The following is a 15,884-nucleotide window of genomic DNA, read 5'->3' as shown; positions in this document are numbered from 1 at the left end:
TATGTTTAAAAAGTCAGAAATTCATTATTCTCATTTGCTAGATTGTTTTATCTTAGTATAGCAAATCTATTAGGGTTATGCTATGTTAGTGAACTGTTCATGACAGCACACTAACGGAAGTAAAGCCTAAAACTATACTTTATTTCCACATCCTGTCCTTTCCATTTGATGCATGCGTCAGAACACAGTAGTTAGCTATTAGCAGAAACACTATCTGTAGGATAAGTAAAATGTGGGTTTTTCCTTATTATTTGTCTGCTGCATTGCTATGCATAGTGGTATGAGCATTCATCTTGTGGTGAATCGCATAACTTAAAATATTCTGTGCAGCCAAAACGAGACCTAATTGCTTAAAATTGAGGTAACGTTAGTCTTGTAATGCAGCTGAATTGTGGCAGGGGTTTACATTTTTTATTATAACACTTTAATGTGGAACTCAAGATAGAGGATTAATTTTTTTAATACTTTAAGTTCATGTTGACAGAACCCTTCTGTCACAACTGAGAATACAAATTTTGCAGTCTTTCTCAGTGTGATTTCTTAAGACTATCAAACTAGCTTCATCCCCTCTTCATAAAACAAGAATCCAAAAAGAGGTAATCTAGTCCATGATGGTACTTCCTCTAGAAATGTTTTTTTTGTAATTGGAGGGATTTTGTCAAAGATGTCAAAGGCTTATAAAGAGTGGTTTGGTATTAATAGTGTTTTCCTTTTCTTTGACACACCCCACCTGTTATGATCTAATTCTGGCATCAGTTGTAACACTGACCTCTGCAAATTTGGTGATACCTGTTTAGAACACTGCTGCTATAACCATGCTTTTATTTTCTCTCATTTTTGGTTAACTCCTTTGTCACTGCAGTTCCTAAGTCTCAGGGCTCTATCACAGACAAAATGCTGTTGTCTGCTTTTACAATTAACGTGTACAAGTATATTCTGTGTTTGTTTTCTGTTTACCACTTATCATTATCCAAGGATGTGCTATAACCAAGATGGATGCTGTGTAAATAGGCAAATTGAACATCTTCATCTTTTGGTGTCATGCCTTTCTTTACTCTCCTGTAAAGAGGGTAATGAGACTGAAAATTCTGTCATTCTCAACTGAGAATGCTCAAGACCAGATTTTTAGGGAAATTTAGGTACCCAGCTTGCATTTGAAATTGAGGAAATTAGGCAACTGAAAAATGTTTAAAAAAAAAAAAATTACGCATTCTTTTATTTTTTGTATGATTTTTTTTTTCTTAGTTATAAGGTGCTGTGTTCATATGAGGGGCAGGGAAATGATGGTGCTTGAAAATCTTACTGTCTAACCCAAAGGAAGGGATTTTCTTAGTATTTTCCCATCAACTGTCTTTTAACATCGTTTGGGCTTAAGAGGTGTAATCTCTTTGAGTTTTGCTTCTGTCTGTTTGCCAGACAGCCATTTCATCTCCACTCTATAGTGGAGCAGAATCCAGCATTAAGTTCTTTGGTTTCTTATTTCTTTCTGACAGTTATATTGCTACATAACTGAAGGGAAGTCCCTTTGTATTGCATGCTGTTTTAAAGTCTCTGGTTGAAAAGCACTTAAGTTTGTAGTGCCTACTATGAAAGACCTCTTCAAGATGACAGTAGTGGTTACAAAATCCTCTCTACAATATGTTAATGCAAATAGAGAGAGCATCCTAGGATTTGTGAAATACCATTTACTACTTACTGTGTTCCACTTCTGAAATACGTCCTTGAAATATTTTTTTCTTTGATTTTTAGCATACATAAAAGGTGGGTGGATACTCCGAAAAGCCTGGAAAATTTACAATAAGTGCTATACGGACATTAATACACTTCAGGAAATATATCAGAAGAAAACAACTCAGGAATCATTGACTTCTGATGCTGCAAATGATAATCATATTGCTGCAGAAGGTGTAACGGAGGATTCGCTAAACAGACTGAAAGGTGCTGTTAGCTTTGGATATGGACTTTTTCATCTTTGCATATCCATGGTGCCCCCAAACCTGCTCAAAATCATCAACCTGCTGGGTTTTCCTGGAGACCGCCTACAGGGGCTTTCTTCACTGATGTATGCAAGTGAAAGTAAGGACATGAAGGCCCCTTTAGCTACGTGAGTAGCTATATTGAAATGCTTTGGTAGATAACTTAGTACTGAAAGTAAGTAAATGGAAAAAAGTCAAAACCAAAAAGTCATGTTGCTTTAAAGGAAACAACAGCAGGTAAAATAAACTTGTAGTTTGTTGTTTAACATGCCATGGTTTAGTAAATTCATCACTTATTAGTGTGTGAGATCTCTGCTGTTACTTATTTACATGTATTTGGGGTTTGTGTCAGTATTTTGCTGTATTCTTCAGTACCTGCTATTCTAATGTCTAGTAATTTATATGCCAGCAGAGTAAATAAAAGCACCTCCTAAAGGCTGAGTAAATTTACCTGAGTTATATTCTCTGCTATGGAGAGCATACTGTTTTGTATGAGTCGTTGATCTCACTTAGCTATTTATCCTTACTATTAGCCAAAGATCTTTTCCAGTTTATTTTTAATTTTAGCATCTGAGTAAGATGGGATGTTCCCTTATGGTCTCTTTAGAGGAGTATTTTTTGTGTACTCTTTTTTCCCAAGCCTTCATACTGCATTCAGGTCTTTTTACCAGGTGAAGGGTTAGCCAGACCTGATTTAAACGGCCCTCATAAATGGGTTTATTATTCCATTATCTCCAAATTAATGCTTTTATTACTGGACCTACTGCAGGTACCATCAGATGTCACTTTTGAAACACTGACAGCAGAGCTAAAGTCTCTTCTGCTTGAGGAGAACAACTGAATTTCTGATTGTTAAGAAAGCTTAAGATTAAATGTTCCTGTTCATTTGTTCTTTCTCCTTTCTGGGGAAGAAAAACGGTATTTTGGGGGGTGTTTCCTCCTTCAGATGGTCTTTGGAAATCTTTGTGCTCTGCCCTTGTTTCCAGGAATGAAGTAGGTCATGTAGGTGTCTGCCCTTCTGAACACCGGATGTATTTCTGTTTGACATTGATTTCAAGTGTCTCTGCTGATGTGTGTTTAGTTTTGTTGTTGATTTTGTTTGTTTGGATTTCCCCCCCCCCCCCCAGTGAACAATTTGTTTTCAAAGGTTTCCTGTGGGTTTTTCTTTTTTAAAATCTATAGAGTTCTAAATGCTCAACTGCTTTGATATGAGCTTGATTGTTGCTTTACCTTTGGGTAATGTGCACTGAATTGTATGTTCAGGTGCAGTTCAGGAGTACATTGATGTATGGCAATAGTATTGTGTTTGTTTTAAAGCCGGGTTGTATAAGAAAAGATTCATATCTATCTTTGTCTTTCAGAATCATGTAAAAATTTGGCTGTGTAGAACATTTATCCTTAAATTTCTGTTTATGAGCTGTAATCCTTTTTACTTTTATGTTTCTTTTAGATTAGCTCTGTTGTGGTACCACACAGTTGTTCGTCCCTTTTTTGCCCTTGATGGCAGCGATAACAAGGCAGGATTGAAAGAGGCAAAAGAAATTCTTGCAAAAAAAGAATCTGCTTATCCAAATTCTTCTCTGTTTATGTTCTTCAAGGGAAGGATACAGCGATTAGAGGTATTGCATGTTTTCTTCCTTTTGACTGATTTTCTCCTCCCCACCCTTTGTTATTTTATGTTTTTCTGATGTGAATGAACTGTGCAAGCTTCAGCGAATTGTGACTAAAGATATAGATACATGGGAAGATAAGTAAGAAGAAAGGATTAACTCCTTCCTAGTTTCACGTTCACATGCCAAACCTGCTCTTCCACTACTTCTGTCTGCCTTCATGGCACTTTGAAATTCTTTTTCAGCTACTTGATACATTTGTAGCTCTATGGTAAAGGGAAGTGCTTTTGGTCACTCATGAGTTTCTTGGGGTATAAATAGCTATTTCAGTGTTGCTTGTCAAGCTAAAATCAGTATTATCTGCTGAGTACATAGCACTTATCTTCCCCTTTTCATTTTAAGCATTGTTCATATACAGCTAATTCTCTGCAATAATTTCCCTCAGATAACTGCTTTTGCTTTTAAGAAGTCAGACCAGGATATTTTCTGTTGCTGATGGTGAGCTCTGACCCAAGCAGAAATGTATTCACTGAAAGTGTGTTTGTGAATGCTGTTGCAGAGTGTTATTCAAATATTGCAGCAGCCTCGTGGGTTTTGGTTGAGTTATTCTTTAAGAATCTGTGATAATACAAGATGGTGATGAGCACTTTAAGCTACTCAACTCCTAGCTGCTGCTTTTATCAGACCAGAATATTTCCAGAGCAATTACACTAACAAGAAAACCCAACACAAAAGCACAAACAGAATGTTCAAACCCTTCATCTCAACATGGTAATTACAAGAGCTAATCCAGATCTTAATATTGCTGGTCATTCTTTGCTAGTGTTTGCAGTTAACTCTCAAATATAGCTTAATATTTTGAGGGAGGTAGCAACAGTAACAGAACAGAGGGACAGGCTTCAGTGGCCGATGAGACTTCGCAGGCATATTCTTGCATGGGATTTGGATGGTGCTTTTCTTTTTTTGCTGTCTTTCTGAAAGCAATGGTGCATTTGGGGAATTACACTGTCACAGGCAAGCTGTTGGTCTTTGGGAAGTATTGCTATTTTCTGAGTGGTAAAGATTTTAATGGTCTCTATTCAATTATATGCATATTCTATTCTTATGGTAAAAATGAAATTTGTTAGGAATAGCTACACAATGAATGCAAGTGCAGTTAAAAATGTAAATATGTTGATTGCCAGAGTATGACGTGGTCTTTGGAACTCTTTTTTTTTTTTTTTTTTTTAATGTTTAGTGTAATGAGGAATAAAATTCAACTGATTCTTCTGACTTTCAGGGCAAGCTAGGGCAAAATTGTAAACGTAAGTTGTTAATAAACTGAGTATATGTTTCTATGTGTAAATACAGAGGATAGGTTTGGGATGAGTGTCAGTTTTGTGTAGTCAGTCCCTTTCTGGAGTACTGTTATGTTTCAAAGCAGAGTTCTTTACATGTTATCTTACAGTATTTGTGCATTAAATGATGCAGTACATAGACACTGAAGTTTAGCTCCAAGTGAAATAGTTTGTGCCAGAGACAGCGTGGCCATGTTCATGAAGTTAGTTAGCTTAGGCAGGCAGAATGCTGTGCATTGTGCTGTGTAGCCATACCCTTAGTTAGCAGAAAGCTTATTGGTTGCTAACAGGAATTAAAATGTCCCTTTACTATTCATGTTATTTGTTTGCATGAGGGCTTTTCCATTCAGCAGCCTCTTCCCCCCCACCCCATCATTGCTTTGTTCTATGTCGTACTGTATCACTGAGGCTTTGCTGTGTATAAATGTTTTGGTTAAGTGTCTCAAGCTCTCTTGTAGACTCCGTCAGGAATTCACAAGCTTAATTTGCTCAAATGTTCTTGATGTAATAGTGAAGACAGATGTGTGACTGGTGGCAATGGCATGGGGAGCTGCACTGGATTGCTGCACAATACACTTGTGGTTACATGTGTCTCAAAAGCGGGCATTGGTCTTACAGCATCCATTGTACATTCTGAACCAGAAGTGCACACACACTCTCAGATTACAAACTAATACGCTGAGTCGTAATTTCCACCTCATCTCCAAGGTGGGTGAGGAGAGCTCCTGCAAAGCCTGGGACGTGCATATATGGCCTTCCTTGAAATTGTTAATACACAGGTAGGTTTAAATTCTTTCCACCAGGCATGGGAATATTATTTTCAGATGGTTTACCAAAATTGGGAAGTCTGTGCTTTAACCTATATGCACTTAAAAGTATACCTTGAGCTGAAGCTTACACATTTTACAGTCTTTAACATCTATCATCTTTTAACAGTTCTGTGATAAAATTTAATTGTACGTAGATGAAAGGCAGCTTAGATGTTGTTATACAGAAGAGCTTGTGTGTTCTGGAAGTATGGATCAGTAATGGTCACTGTAGGCTTTGTATTGGAGCCTACTAGCACTCAGTCCATTGGATTTTTTTAATAGCTTTTGATCCTGCATATGTTTTGTGTAACTTTCAGCTGATGGTATATTCAGCTGCCGTTAGCAAGTCTGCATACACCTGTGTATCTGGATGTGTGTGGTTTTTTTTCTTTTCTAAGGAGAAAAGAAACAGTAAGGAGCATAGTTCAGCTATGGACACCTGGAGGCAGGGAAACTGTTCAAAAGGCAGAAACAGTAATGCAGGACTGAACAGTGAGACACAAATATGACAAAGGAGAAAATTGCCGAGGAAAGCAATTGAGGAGAAAGGAAGATTTCACAGTGATGGTGCTATGCAAGACAAATGAAGAGCATGTGAGACTGTAATGCGTTGTGTGCCAAAAAGCACATATGAATAGTCAATAAAAAAGCATGTATGAATAGTCAATAAAAGCCTTAACAGACTTCAGTTTTCTAAGAAGTAGCCTTACAGGCTCTATAAACTTGGACCAAATTATCTTTCAACTTTTTTCCCAGATTCACATTTTTGAGAAATGAAGTCTGAAAGCGTTTGGGGACTACTGAAATGAATGAATTAAGGGAAGGGAGAGGAGGAGGATCTGGGAAAGCTGGAAAGAAAGTGCACCAGAAGGTTAAAGGTTGCACTGGTAGGCTGATCAAATGTCTTTTCCCCCCCCAAGAGTAGGTTAAGAGACTGCATATTAAAAGTAGCATTTTTCCTGACTTTTACATAACTCAGGCAGTTTTTATGGACATAACTGTTGCTGTGCTTGACTTGTGATTGTATGGCATGTATTCCATCCTCACAGGTATTTCTTTGTGAATGTCTGACTATTTCTGCCTTTGAAATACTTTCACTAAAGCTGATAATGATGTTTCATGTAAGCTTAAGCTACTAAAAACAAGTGAGAATAATGTTTTATACTTGTCCCTAAAGGGTACTTAAAAATGTAATTAGTATAACAGCTGCTGAAACCCACTGGTCTGAAATCCAGCGTTTCCAGCTGTAGCCTTGGGCCTTTCTTATTACTGTGAAAATAAAAATACTGCTATTCATTTGCTAAATGTGTATTGTCTAATATTATAATTATGTTAATAAATACCAATTTACTTTTGAAACTGTGACTTAGACTATTCAAGTGTGGTATTGTGGCCAGTAGTGAAAGACGGGCATGGTGGTAGCGTGGGACAGGGCGGAGTAAAATGTGGTGTTCTGAATCCTATGTATTTCTGCTTTTTATTTTGCAATTCTGCTTTCTCTCCCTGCTCCCCCCCCCCCCCCCATCAGCAACACTTTTTAGAAATCTCCATTTGCTTTTTTAAATAGTACAAATCACCCCACTCAGAAATAGTTAAATAGATTGATAGCTTCATGTGGAGAGTGGTAAGGGTATAAAGCAAAATACAGTGTTTGACAAAATTGTGAACCAGGCAAGATTGCTTCTCTTTGATTGGGAACAGACTCCGGGTGTGTATATATAAACAGCAAGAAGTCTCTGGAGCTGGGACCAAAAATTCAGGTTCTGAGGCTTGATCTATAGAGTTCAGTTGGTATAGGTGCATGTTAAGACTCTGAAGGAAAAAGGACCAAATACTCCAGCTGACAGGCAAAACACCAGTGGTGCATTCTGGTGCGCTGTAGTGTGTTTGATGTGCAGGCTGGTGAAAATGTGCAGTGGTATTGCAGGCTTAAATGTAATACTGACAAGTATTGCTTTTTTAGTTACCTTTTGTAGACATCTTGGTATCAGTGGTATCATTCTTATTTAGGGGTGGGAGGGTGCAGCACGGAAAAGTAGACTGAGGGCAAAAGTAATAGTAAGCATTGAAAAGTCTTAAATGAATTTTCTGGAATAAAGTCGCAATGATGTCTTAAGAAATCTTCAGAGCTTGTGTAATGTCAAGGTTTGTTTTCAGGAATTGTGCTGGCCTTTCTAGTTACTTGTTCTAGGCTATAAAAATACAGAATCCTAGTTTTACTCTATTTTGATTTTGTGGCATGTCTAGGGAAAAATGGGGGGGGTGTTAAGGAACAGAAAATCCAGGCTTTGAAATTTCCATATAGCATCCTCCAGTGTAAATTGTCCCCTTTTAGATATTGATTGCTGGTTTCCCCTTAATTATGAGCATGACTTCTTAAAAGCTTTACAAATTCATACTGCTGACCAAGAATAGAGAGGTCCTGGGAGAGGGAAAGAGTCCTGAGATTTCAGAACAACTCTGTGGGGAAACGTGTGTCGGCTCGGGAAGCTGCCTTGGCTCAGGAAGCTCTGTAGATGCTTAGTTGGTGGCTTGGGGTGTTTTTGGTTTTAATCTGAAGTCAAGAAATGTAAGATTATGGTTCTCACACTAGTTTTAATAATCCTCTTTATGGTTATGTAGTTCTGTATATTACACATCTTATGGATTAATCTCTTTTTGTCTTTCTATTATGTCCAAGAGAGGCATGAGTGATGCCTGTTGAAGGAATTACAAGTGTGTGTGTGTGTGTATATTTTTAAATCTCAAGAACATCAATTTCAAGTGTCAGCTGTGACGTTATACTTGCAGACTCTTGGGACTTTATAATTCTTTCTGTTTATTCTCTGAAACAGTAAATGGATAGTAATTAATTTATTTCAGGAATTAACATTAAGAGTGGAAATTCATATTTCAGCATGTTGTCGCAATCCCTGGAGGTGATTGAAACTTTAATTATTAAGCAATGTCTCTGAAACATACTTACTGAGTTTGATGCTTAAGGAAAGCTTAGGCAGATGTCAAAACACTTGAGAGAGCTAGACAGTTAGAGAAATGGATTATAGAAGATTGAATAGTCAACTAACTGGACTTGCATATTACTAGGTGGTCAGTATTTCATGTGCTGCCCCAGGCTGGTGTATGGCATTGCAGACAATGATGTAATTGCCATTAATCATTGTGTGGAATAACATGCCCTACAAACAAGTGATTTATATTTTCAGATGTTCAGGTTTTTTAGGTTTTTAGAAGGCAAAGTATCTTTACAGAAGACTAAATATTTAGATTTTTTTTTTTTTGCATTTTCCTCAGGAGCATTCAAAACATAGATTTACCGAACTTCTAAACTGCTTAGCACAAAGATAAAGTTTTAAGCTGACATTATTTTATTTTTTCTGTAAGACTGGGTTCAAAACACTTACTTTCCAGGAAGTCGTGTTGGGGTGATGCAGCATCAGTGGAGTAATGTGTAGTGGAGAGAATGTGCTGCTACAAAAGTAAACAAGGTGTACATTGCTCAGGCTCCCTGGTAACTTTGAGGACAAATACAACTCGCCTGTCTTTCTGTGTAGTATATTCTTCTGTTACGCCAACAAGTGTCTTAGTCTAATCACCGCTTTATTTTCTGAGTGTACAGTGTTTATATTGGTACAGCTGCGGATCCCTTTGCTGGCAGTTGTGCTGGGTTGATGCAATATATGATTTATGGTTAAATTGTTCCTTAGCAACTAAAACAGTTTTCCCCAATGAGACAAAGAAGAAAATCTAATAAAATCACTTTAGAGCTCTGTGTGTGCGTGTGGTCTTAAGACAAAACACTGCAGATCTTTGCAGGAATTTTTGAATTCAATTATGCTTGCATAGATGACAGGTTTGCTTTTTCAAGGGTTTCTTTTACTTACATGCTTAGCCAGCAGAGAGTGGCTTAAAGATTCTTCTGTTGTATAAATTATTACAATTGTATGTGAGAATAAATACAGGAACACTATTAAAGTGGGTATAAGCCATATTGGGATATATAGTGTGTCTGTGTATAAAATTAATTAAATGTTGATTTGCATCCCCCCCATTATGATGATGGTTATGGAGAAGTCCCATCCTAGACTGGGAAAACTAGAAATTAAGGTAGTCAAAAGAACTATCATTCTAGTTCTTAGAAAACTGCCAGCCTCTTTTTGCTAAGCTGTTGGTAACTAATGATTTTATAATTTTTTTTTTATCTCATATGCCTTTTTGTCTTCTTACGTGTCATGCAGCATTTATGAATTCTGTATTAACTGTTGCTTAAAGTGGTTACTGAGGGATGTGGAAAAAGGTGAAATAGTTCAAAATAAATAAAATTAAACATTAAAGATACCCTTATTGTGCAGAAAGCTAAACTTTATTGGCAGATGCTAAAAATATATTACTCTTAAAGGCAGAATGACGAATAAGAGTAGAAACAAGATTACTCAAAAGCTTACTGCACAAACCCAATGAATTTCTGACTTAATAGCAAATAGGAATACAGCTGCTGATTTTTAAGGTTGAGAGATGATCTGAACTGGCTGCAAGTTATTGGTGATTGTTATTACATTATTAAACTCCTCTCCTCCTCCCCCCCTTTTTAACTCTGCAGTGTTCTACATTTCTCTCTTTTTATATGACTTTTAGAGTGCAGGTTCCTTACCATATGTTTTCATTTTTATTGTCGCACATGGTGGAACTGATTGTTAGTACCTTGCAAGTAAATGCTTTGCATTCTTGTCTAAAGTTTCATTTAAATATAAATCTGAGTTGCTTTGTATTAGTGATTCTTACTTCCCTTGTCTCTTATAATTTGGCTTTTGTATTATGTTTCATATCATGAATATGAAATATATGGAAAAATCTGTTCACTATGGGACCTCTTTAAAATGCTCATTTATTGTTGTAAATAAAGGCTTTGTCATAATTTGCCTATACTTGTTTCAAAAGTGGTCAGGTTGAGAGAGCCTGGGAGGAGGGAAGCTGGCCAAAGGAATTGCAATGTGGAGCTGGTATATTGAATTAATATTAGCCCTTATCCTGAAACTGTTAGCTCTATGGTGGGTTTTAGCTCATTTAAAATAATCTAGAGTCTGAAATGAATTTTGAGTTTTTCCTCTCAATGGGATGTTGTGCCTCTTTCATCTAATCAAACCAGAGGCTGCAATCTGTAAAACACTTCAATTTTTTTTTTTTCAACCATATAGTTATTTTTAAATACCTATTAACAGAAATCTGAATCTTTTCTCTATCAAAATCAAATTATCCAACAAATTTTAAATTTCAGACATCTGATTTTTTTTTTCTTTTTTCTTTCACGTTTGTTAGTGTCAAATCAATAGTGCCTTGACCTCATTTAATACTGCTTTGGAACTTGCAACAGACCAAAGGGAGATTCAACATGTCTGCTTATATGAAATAGGTAAGTTGGATATGTTTATACTATAAATAGCTGACTTTCAAATTTAGACAAGCAACTTCAATAAACAAACTGGATTACTTTTATTAGGATTTTAAAAAAGGTTTTAGAATACTGGCCTTTGTCTTGGATGGATTATGGTAATAATCCTGTCTTCTTGTTTGGGCAAGTAGAATTCAACAATTTTTCATAATTTTAAAGTTTTCTGCAAATACAAGGTGATGCAAAATCAGAGAGTAGACTATAGAATTGAGAGCAAACTGTTTGCCTACAAAATATTATTTAAAATGAGTAATTAATCTGATTTGTCTGTGGAATCACCACTTCTGTACCAAAAACTAATTGGTCTAGTGAAGCTTCACAGTTTGCAGGACCTATATTTCATGTTCATTTCCTTCTATCAATAGCGATATATGCTATATGTTCTTAATTTGCATACAGGTCTTTAGAGTGGAGAAGATATGTTGCTTCAAGCTTTAAATGTGTCTTGTTAAGGGATCTTGTCACAGTGGGGAAGAGTAAGGGAGCAAGCGGTAGCTTTGTAAGCTTCAGCATCCTACAAAATACAGTATTTAAAAAAAAAAAAAGAGCTTTTGGAGTCTGTATAGATTTGTTGTTGCTCTGAAGTGGATTCATTGTTTTGTATGGAATCTTACAATTCAGCATTTCCCGGTAAATTTAAACCAGGCTTTAAATTTATGTCATTGATTTGTTTTAACTTTTCCAGTTATTGTTATAATTGTTAAACTAGCTCTAGCTCTCACAACAGACTGTGTGTTTCAGTAATGTTGACACCAAATTTGAATTACTGTGCTTTCTCTGAAGTTAAATTAGTCTTGCTTTTAGGTTGGTGCAGCATGATAGAGATGAATTTCAAAGATGCATTTGAATCTTTTGAGAGGCTTAAAAATGAATCCAGGTGGTCCCAGTGCTACTATGCTTATTTAACAGCAGGTGAGTATATTCAATATGTTGGATAAGTGATAAATCACTGATGTGATAAGGTTTTGGCACTGTTTTGTTTTGGGAAACTTACTAGTGCACATAGTGCCTTCCACACTGCCTGCTGCTTATGCAGCTTGATGCCAGATTTGATGTACATAATCTTGTTTGTTTATATAATGTACACTTGCATGCATGCACGTGTACATGCATGTGTGTACGTACACTCTCTCTCTCCCCTCCCCCTATCCCCCCCCATTGTCAGTGTAGTGACAGGTCATATAACAGTGTATTGCAAAGATTTAATAAATAAATCCTTAGAGGTTGGGTGGTATTAGTTCCTTTAATGGGTACGAAAAAGAAGTACTGACTTGTTAATGATCACAGAGGGTACCTGGGAGAGCTGGGATTTGCATGTTTGTCAAATCCCCAGTCTGGATCCTTTCTGGAAGTGAGTGTGTGTTTTCTTGTGACTGTACGATATCTAATCTTAATTTTTCCTGTTTCATATCCCAGTAGAGTTAATACATTTTTGTTTCTGTGTTCTTACAGTGTGTCAAGGAGCCACTGGTGATGTCAGTGGTGCTCAGAATGTGTTCAAGGAAGTTCAGAAGCTTTTCAAAAGAAAAAACAATCAGATTGAACAATTTTCAGTGAAAAAGGTTTGGTTTAGCATAGGCTGACTTATTTCAGTACAGTAATTACACTTGGTAATTTTGTTGGATTCTTTACCAGTATTTATTTTTGCAGGATGTATCTGTTTTCTACTGTGTTGCTTCTGTTGAATTAATGGGAAGGATTCAGGTGGAAAAACAATAGTGTCGTGTATTTTAAGGACCTAGCAAAGGAAAATGTGAATTAGCTATTCATTTTACAACTAAACTAACTATTAAAGATAAAAATACATGATACTGTAGTTGCTTTGGTAATTTTCCTTCTAGCTTTGCCTTTCTTACTACTTTTTATCTTGTCTTGTTTGTCAAAGCCTTAGTTCTTTTTTGAAAGCTAGGAGTTGTCTAGGAAATGCCTCCCAACTGATGATCTTGCAGATGTTACCGTTTCAGCATCCAGTCAGTGTGTACTTGGGATTGTGGAATACCATAAAACAAATCAGGCTACATAGAAGGAAGCTTTAATTTTGATCAGTATGTAAGCCCTTAAATTAATTGAAAGATTTTGCTTTTCAGTCTTGAAGTCTTTAAGCTAAGTTACCACCGACTTTATGATCATAAAATTGTTAGATGCTTTCATGAAACAGTTAGAATTACTGTTTGTGATATATTGTTCGTGAATATTATGTTCCCTGTAACAGGACAGATGACAGATCTCCCTTCCCTCTTTCTCCCCACTTTGCAGGCAGATAGATTTAGAAAACAAATGCCGACCAAAGAGCTCTGTGTCCTGGCATCCATTGAAGTATTGTACTTATGGAAAGCCCTTCCAAACTGTTCCCTCTCAAACTTACAGCATATGAGCCAAGGTATAATACGGTTCCTTAATTTATTTATTCACTTTTTTAAATGAGGTGTATAATTTTCTTCTGTTGTGTGGAGTAGCTGATTGTTGTAGCGTGAAAATTTAAACCTGTGTGCATGTGTCACAGCAAAACAGTTTGAGTAACAGCAGAATAATGACCCGTTAAGATTCAGCTTAATGCTTCATTTTTACCATTTTTATAGGTTTTTGGGAGACGTTTAGCTGCCTGCTGCATATAGTTGTTTTTTAATCAATTGCATTTGCCTATTGTTTAAAATGAAACAATAGTGTGATGGTTATTGTTCAAAGTCACTAAGCAAAATTTAACTCATTTAAACCTAGCTACAAAATAAAAAAATGAAACTACCAACTCATTTCTGCATGTCAGTTTTCTTCTGAGAGGAAATATGTAGCTTGTGAGGTCATCTATGACATAAGGGTTCTGTTTATCTTGGTTGCTGGGACCATTTTAGTGGTGAAAGGAGCATTTTATGGCTGCCTCTTTCTTAGTCTCCAGATGTCTTTGGATGTCTGTCACATGAAGCTTGTGGTAGCAGTGTTCATCATGAAGTTTTCAGTACTCCTCCCTCCATCCAGCCATCAGTCTTATTTGCATTCTGCAAGCAGTTTCAAGTTATTACCAGCTCATTTAGAAAATAAAACAAAAAATGTCTGCCACCGAGATACTTCCTTTTTTCTGTAATTGTGAAATTTTGGGGATTGTACACAACTTACGTTAAGCTAGAAAACTACCAGTCTTTAAGTTGAGTCAGGACTAGTTGTGGGGTTTTGTTTTGTTTTTAATTTAAGATAATTTGTCCATTTAAATTGTGTGATGGCAGTGGGTTACATTCAGATCCCTAGTTTTCTAGACCCAAATATAATGGTGAAGGCTTTAAAATTAGATTTACTTACGTAAAAATAAATTTCCGGATTTTTTGTCTGTCATTTGCCTTCAGAACAATCAGCTTTAGAGGTTGTAAAGAGTATGTACTCCTCTCCTGCACACTCAGAAGCAATGTAGATCTTCTTTGTATAAGCTTCTAGCCAGTGGTTCCCATTTTAATGTGAAATAGCAGTATCAATTAAAATTCGGAGATACGCTTCTTGTAAGTATGATGCTGACAGATGTGTCTGCATCAGCGATCCCTGGTTGAAGATTTTCTGCACAATGAGAGTGCTATTGCTGCACCTTATGTGTATCTCAAGAATGATGAGATGATAGGGGAATTTTTTTTTTTATTTGCTTCCTTGTCTCTTGAACAATTGGAGTGTAATTTGCTGGGGTGAGTTTCCAGGCTTTTCCTCAGGGCTGGAAGTTGACTTAAAAATAAAGGAATAAACTTGTATCCACATGTATCTCTAAGTAAAATGCCAAGTAACATGAGACTTGCAACACAAGAGAGAGTTGACAGCCTTGTGTAATGTCCAAGTACTTCATGCAGCCAACTCTGTTATTCATAGGTGGCTTATTTGGGTTGTGGATGAATGCAGAGCTAGTTAAGATCTGGCAGGGTTTGAGATGAGGCAGAATGTGAAGTTAAAGGAGCTCTACTGCTCCAGGCACAGCAGTTCAGCTCCTTCTGAAGGGATGAAAAGCCCTGCAGGCCTCCCTGCACCCCAGCCTTTCTGGAGGCGATGGTGCAGAAAAGTGCAAATGGCTCCTCATGGAACTGGTCTTGATTTAACAGAGGTGGCGCTAATAAGCTTGATCAAAATGGAGCCTGATTCATCTAGAGATGGTTACATGCATCATGATTCAGTTCTTTCTGGAAATGGAGCACTACTTGGCTGAGGCACAGTCTGTCCCTGGATTGTGGGCCAGCTAAGGTCTGGCAAATAAGCCTTATCCTCTCATCAGCATTGAGAACTGTGATGACAAAATACCCTAGTCTGGGTTTTTAAGTCCAGTACAGATTTTTGCGCGTCTGTCACTTGGCTTCAGTTCAGAACAAATCAGTTTTGTCTGAACTGCTTGCCCTGTGCTCCTTGTAACTTGAACTATGTATTTTTCTTTCAATATCTGGGGCAACCCAGTTTCCCATAACACCAGAAGGAGGTGATTGTTTCTTAACTTTACCTTTTAGTGGATATTTCAAAGACCAGTAGAGAAATGGATTCTCCTCTTCTTGTGAGAAGAACACACCAACTGCCTTTGACTTCAGCCCATTCATTCCTGTTAGGAATTGTTCTCATGAGTGACAGATTGCTTGATGAGGTTCATACAAAATGGGTTGTATTTAAAAGAAACCAAATTACTTTGATTTATATTAATGTTACTAGCATCTCCTTCTTCTGGTTAAATTTAATCATCAGACCAAAAGTCACCG

The 15,884-nt window shown here is 36.8% G+C and overlaps 1 protein-coding gene across 2 annotated transcripts in view; it reads left to right on the top strand.

Annotated features, from left to right (window-relative positions):
• The window catches only part of TTC39C (tetratricopeptide repeat domain 39C), a 39,738-nt gene that overhangs the window by 15,722 nt on the left and 8,132 nt on the right, over positions 1-15,884 (top strand). For both annotated transcript variants that reach the window (XM_076329828.1, XM_076329829.1), the window contains exons 5-10: positions 1,750-2,104; positions 3,427-3,595; positions 11,046-11,139; positions 11,983-12,090; positions 12,631-12,740; positions 13,435-13,558. In XM_076329828.1, coding sequence (XP_076185943.1) covers positions 1,750-2,104; positions 3,427-3,595; positions 11,046-11,139; positions 11,983-12,090; positions 12,631-12,740; positions 13,435-13,558 — 960 coding nt within the window. The remainder of the gene's footprint in view (positions 1-1,749; positions 2,105-3,426; positions 3,596-11,045; positions 11,140-11,982; positions 12,091-12,630; positions 12,741-13,434; positions 13,559-15,884) is intronic.

The sequence above is a fragment of the Aptenodytes patagonicus genome, chromosome 2 (genome assembly GCF_965638725.1).
Source record: "Aptenodytes patagonicus chromosome 2, bAptPat1.pri.cur, whole genome shotgun sequence".
NCBI lineage: Eukaryota > Metazoa > Chordata > Aves > Sphenisciformes > Spheniscidae > Aptenodytes > Aptenodytes patagonicus.
Note: the sequence above shows the minus strand (reverse complement) of the source record. Positions and strands in the feature narration are given on the sequence as shown.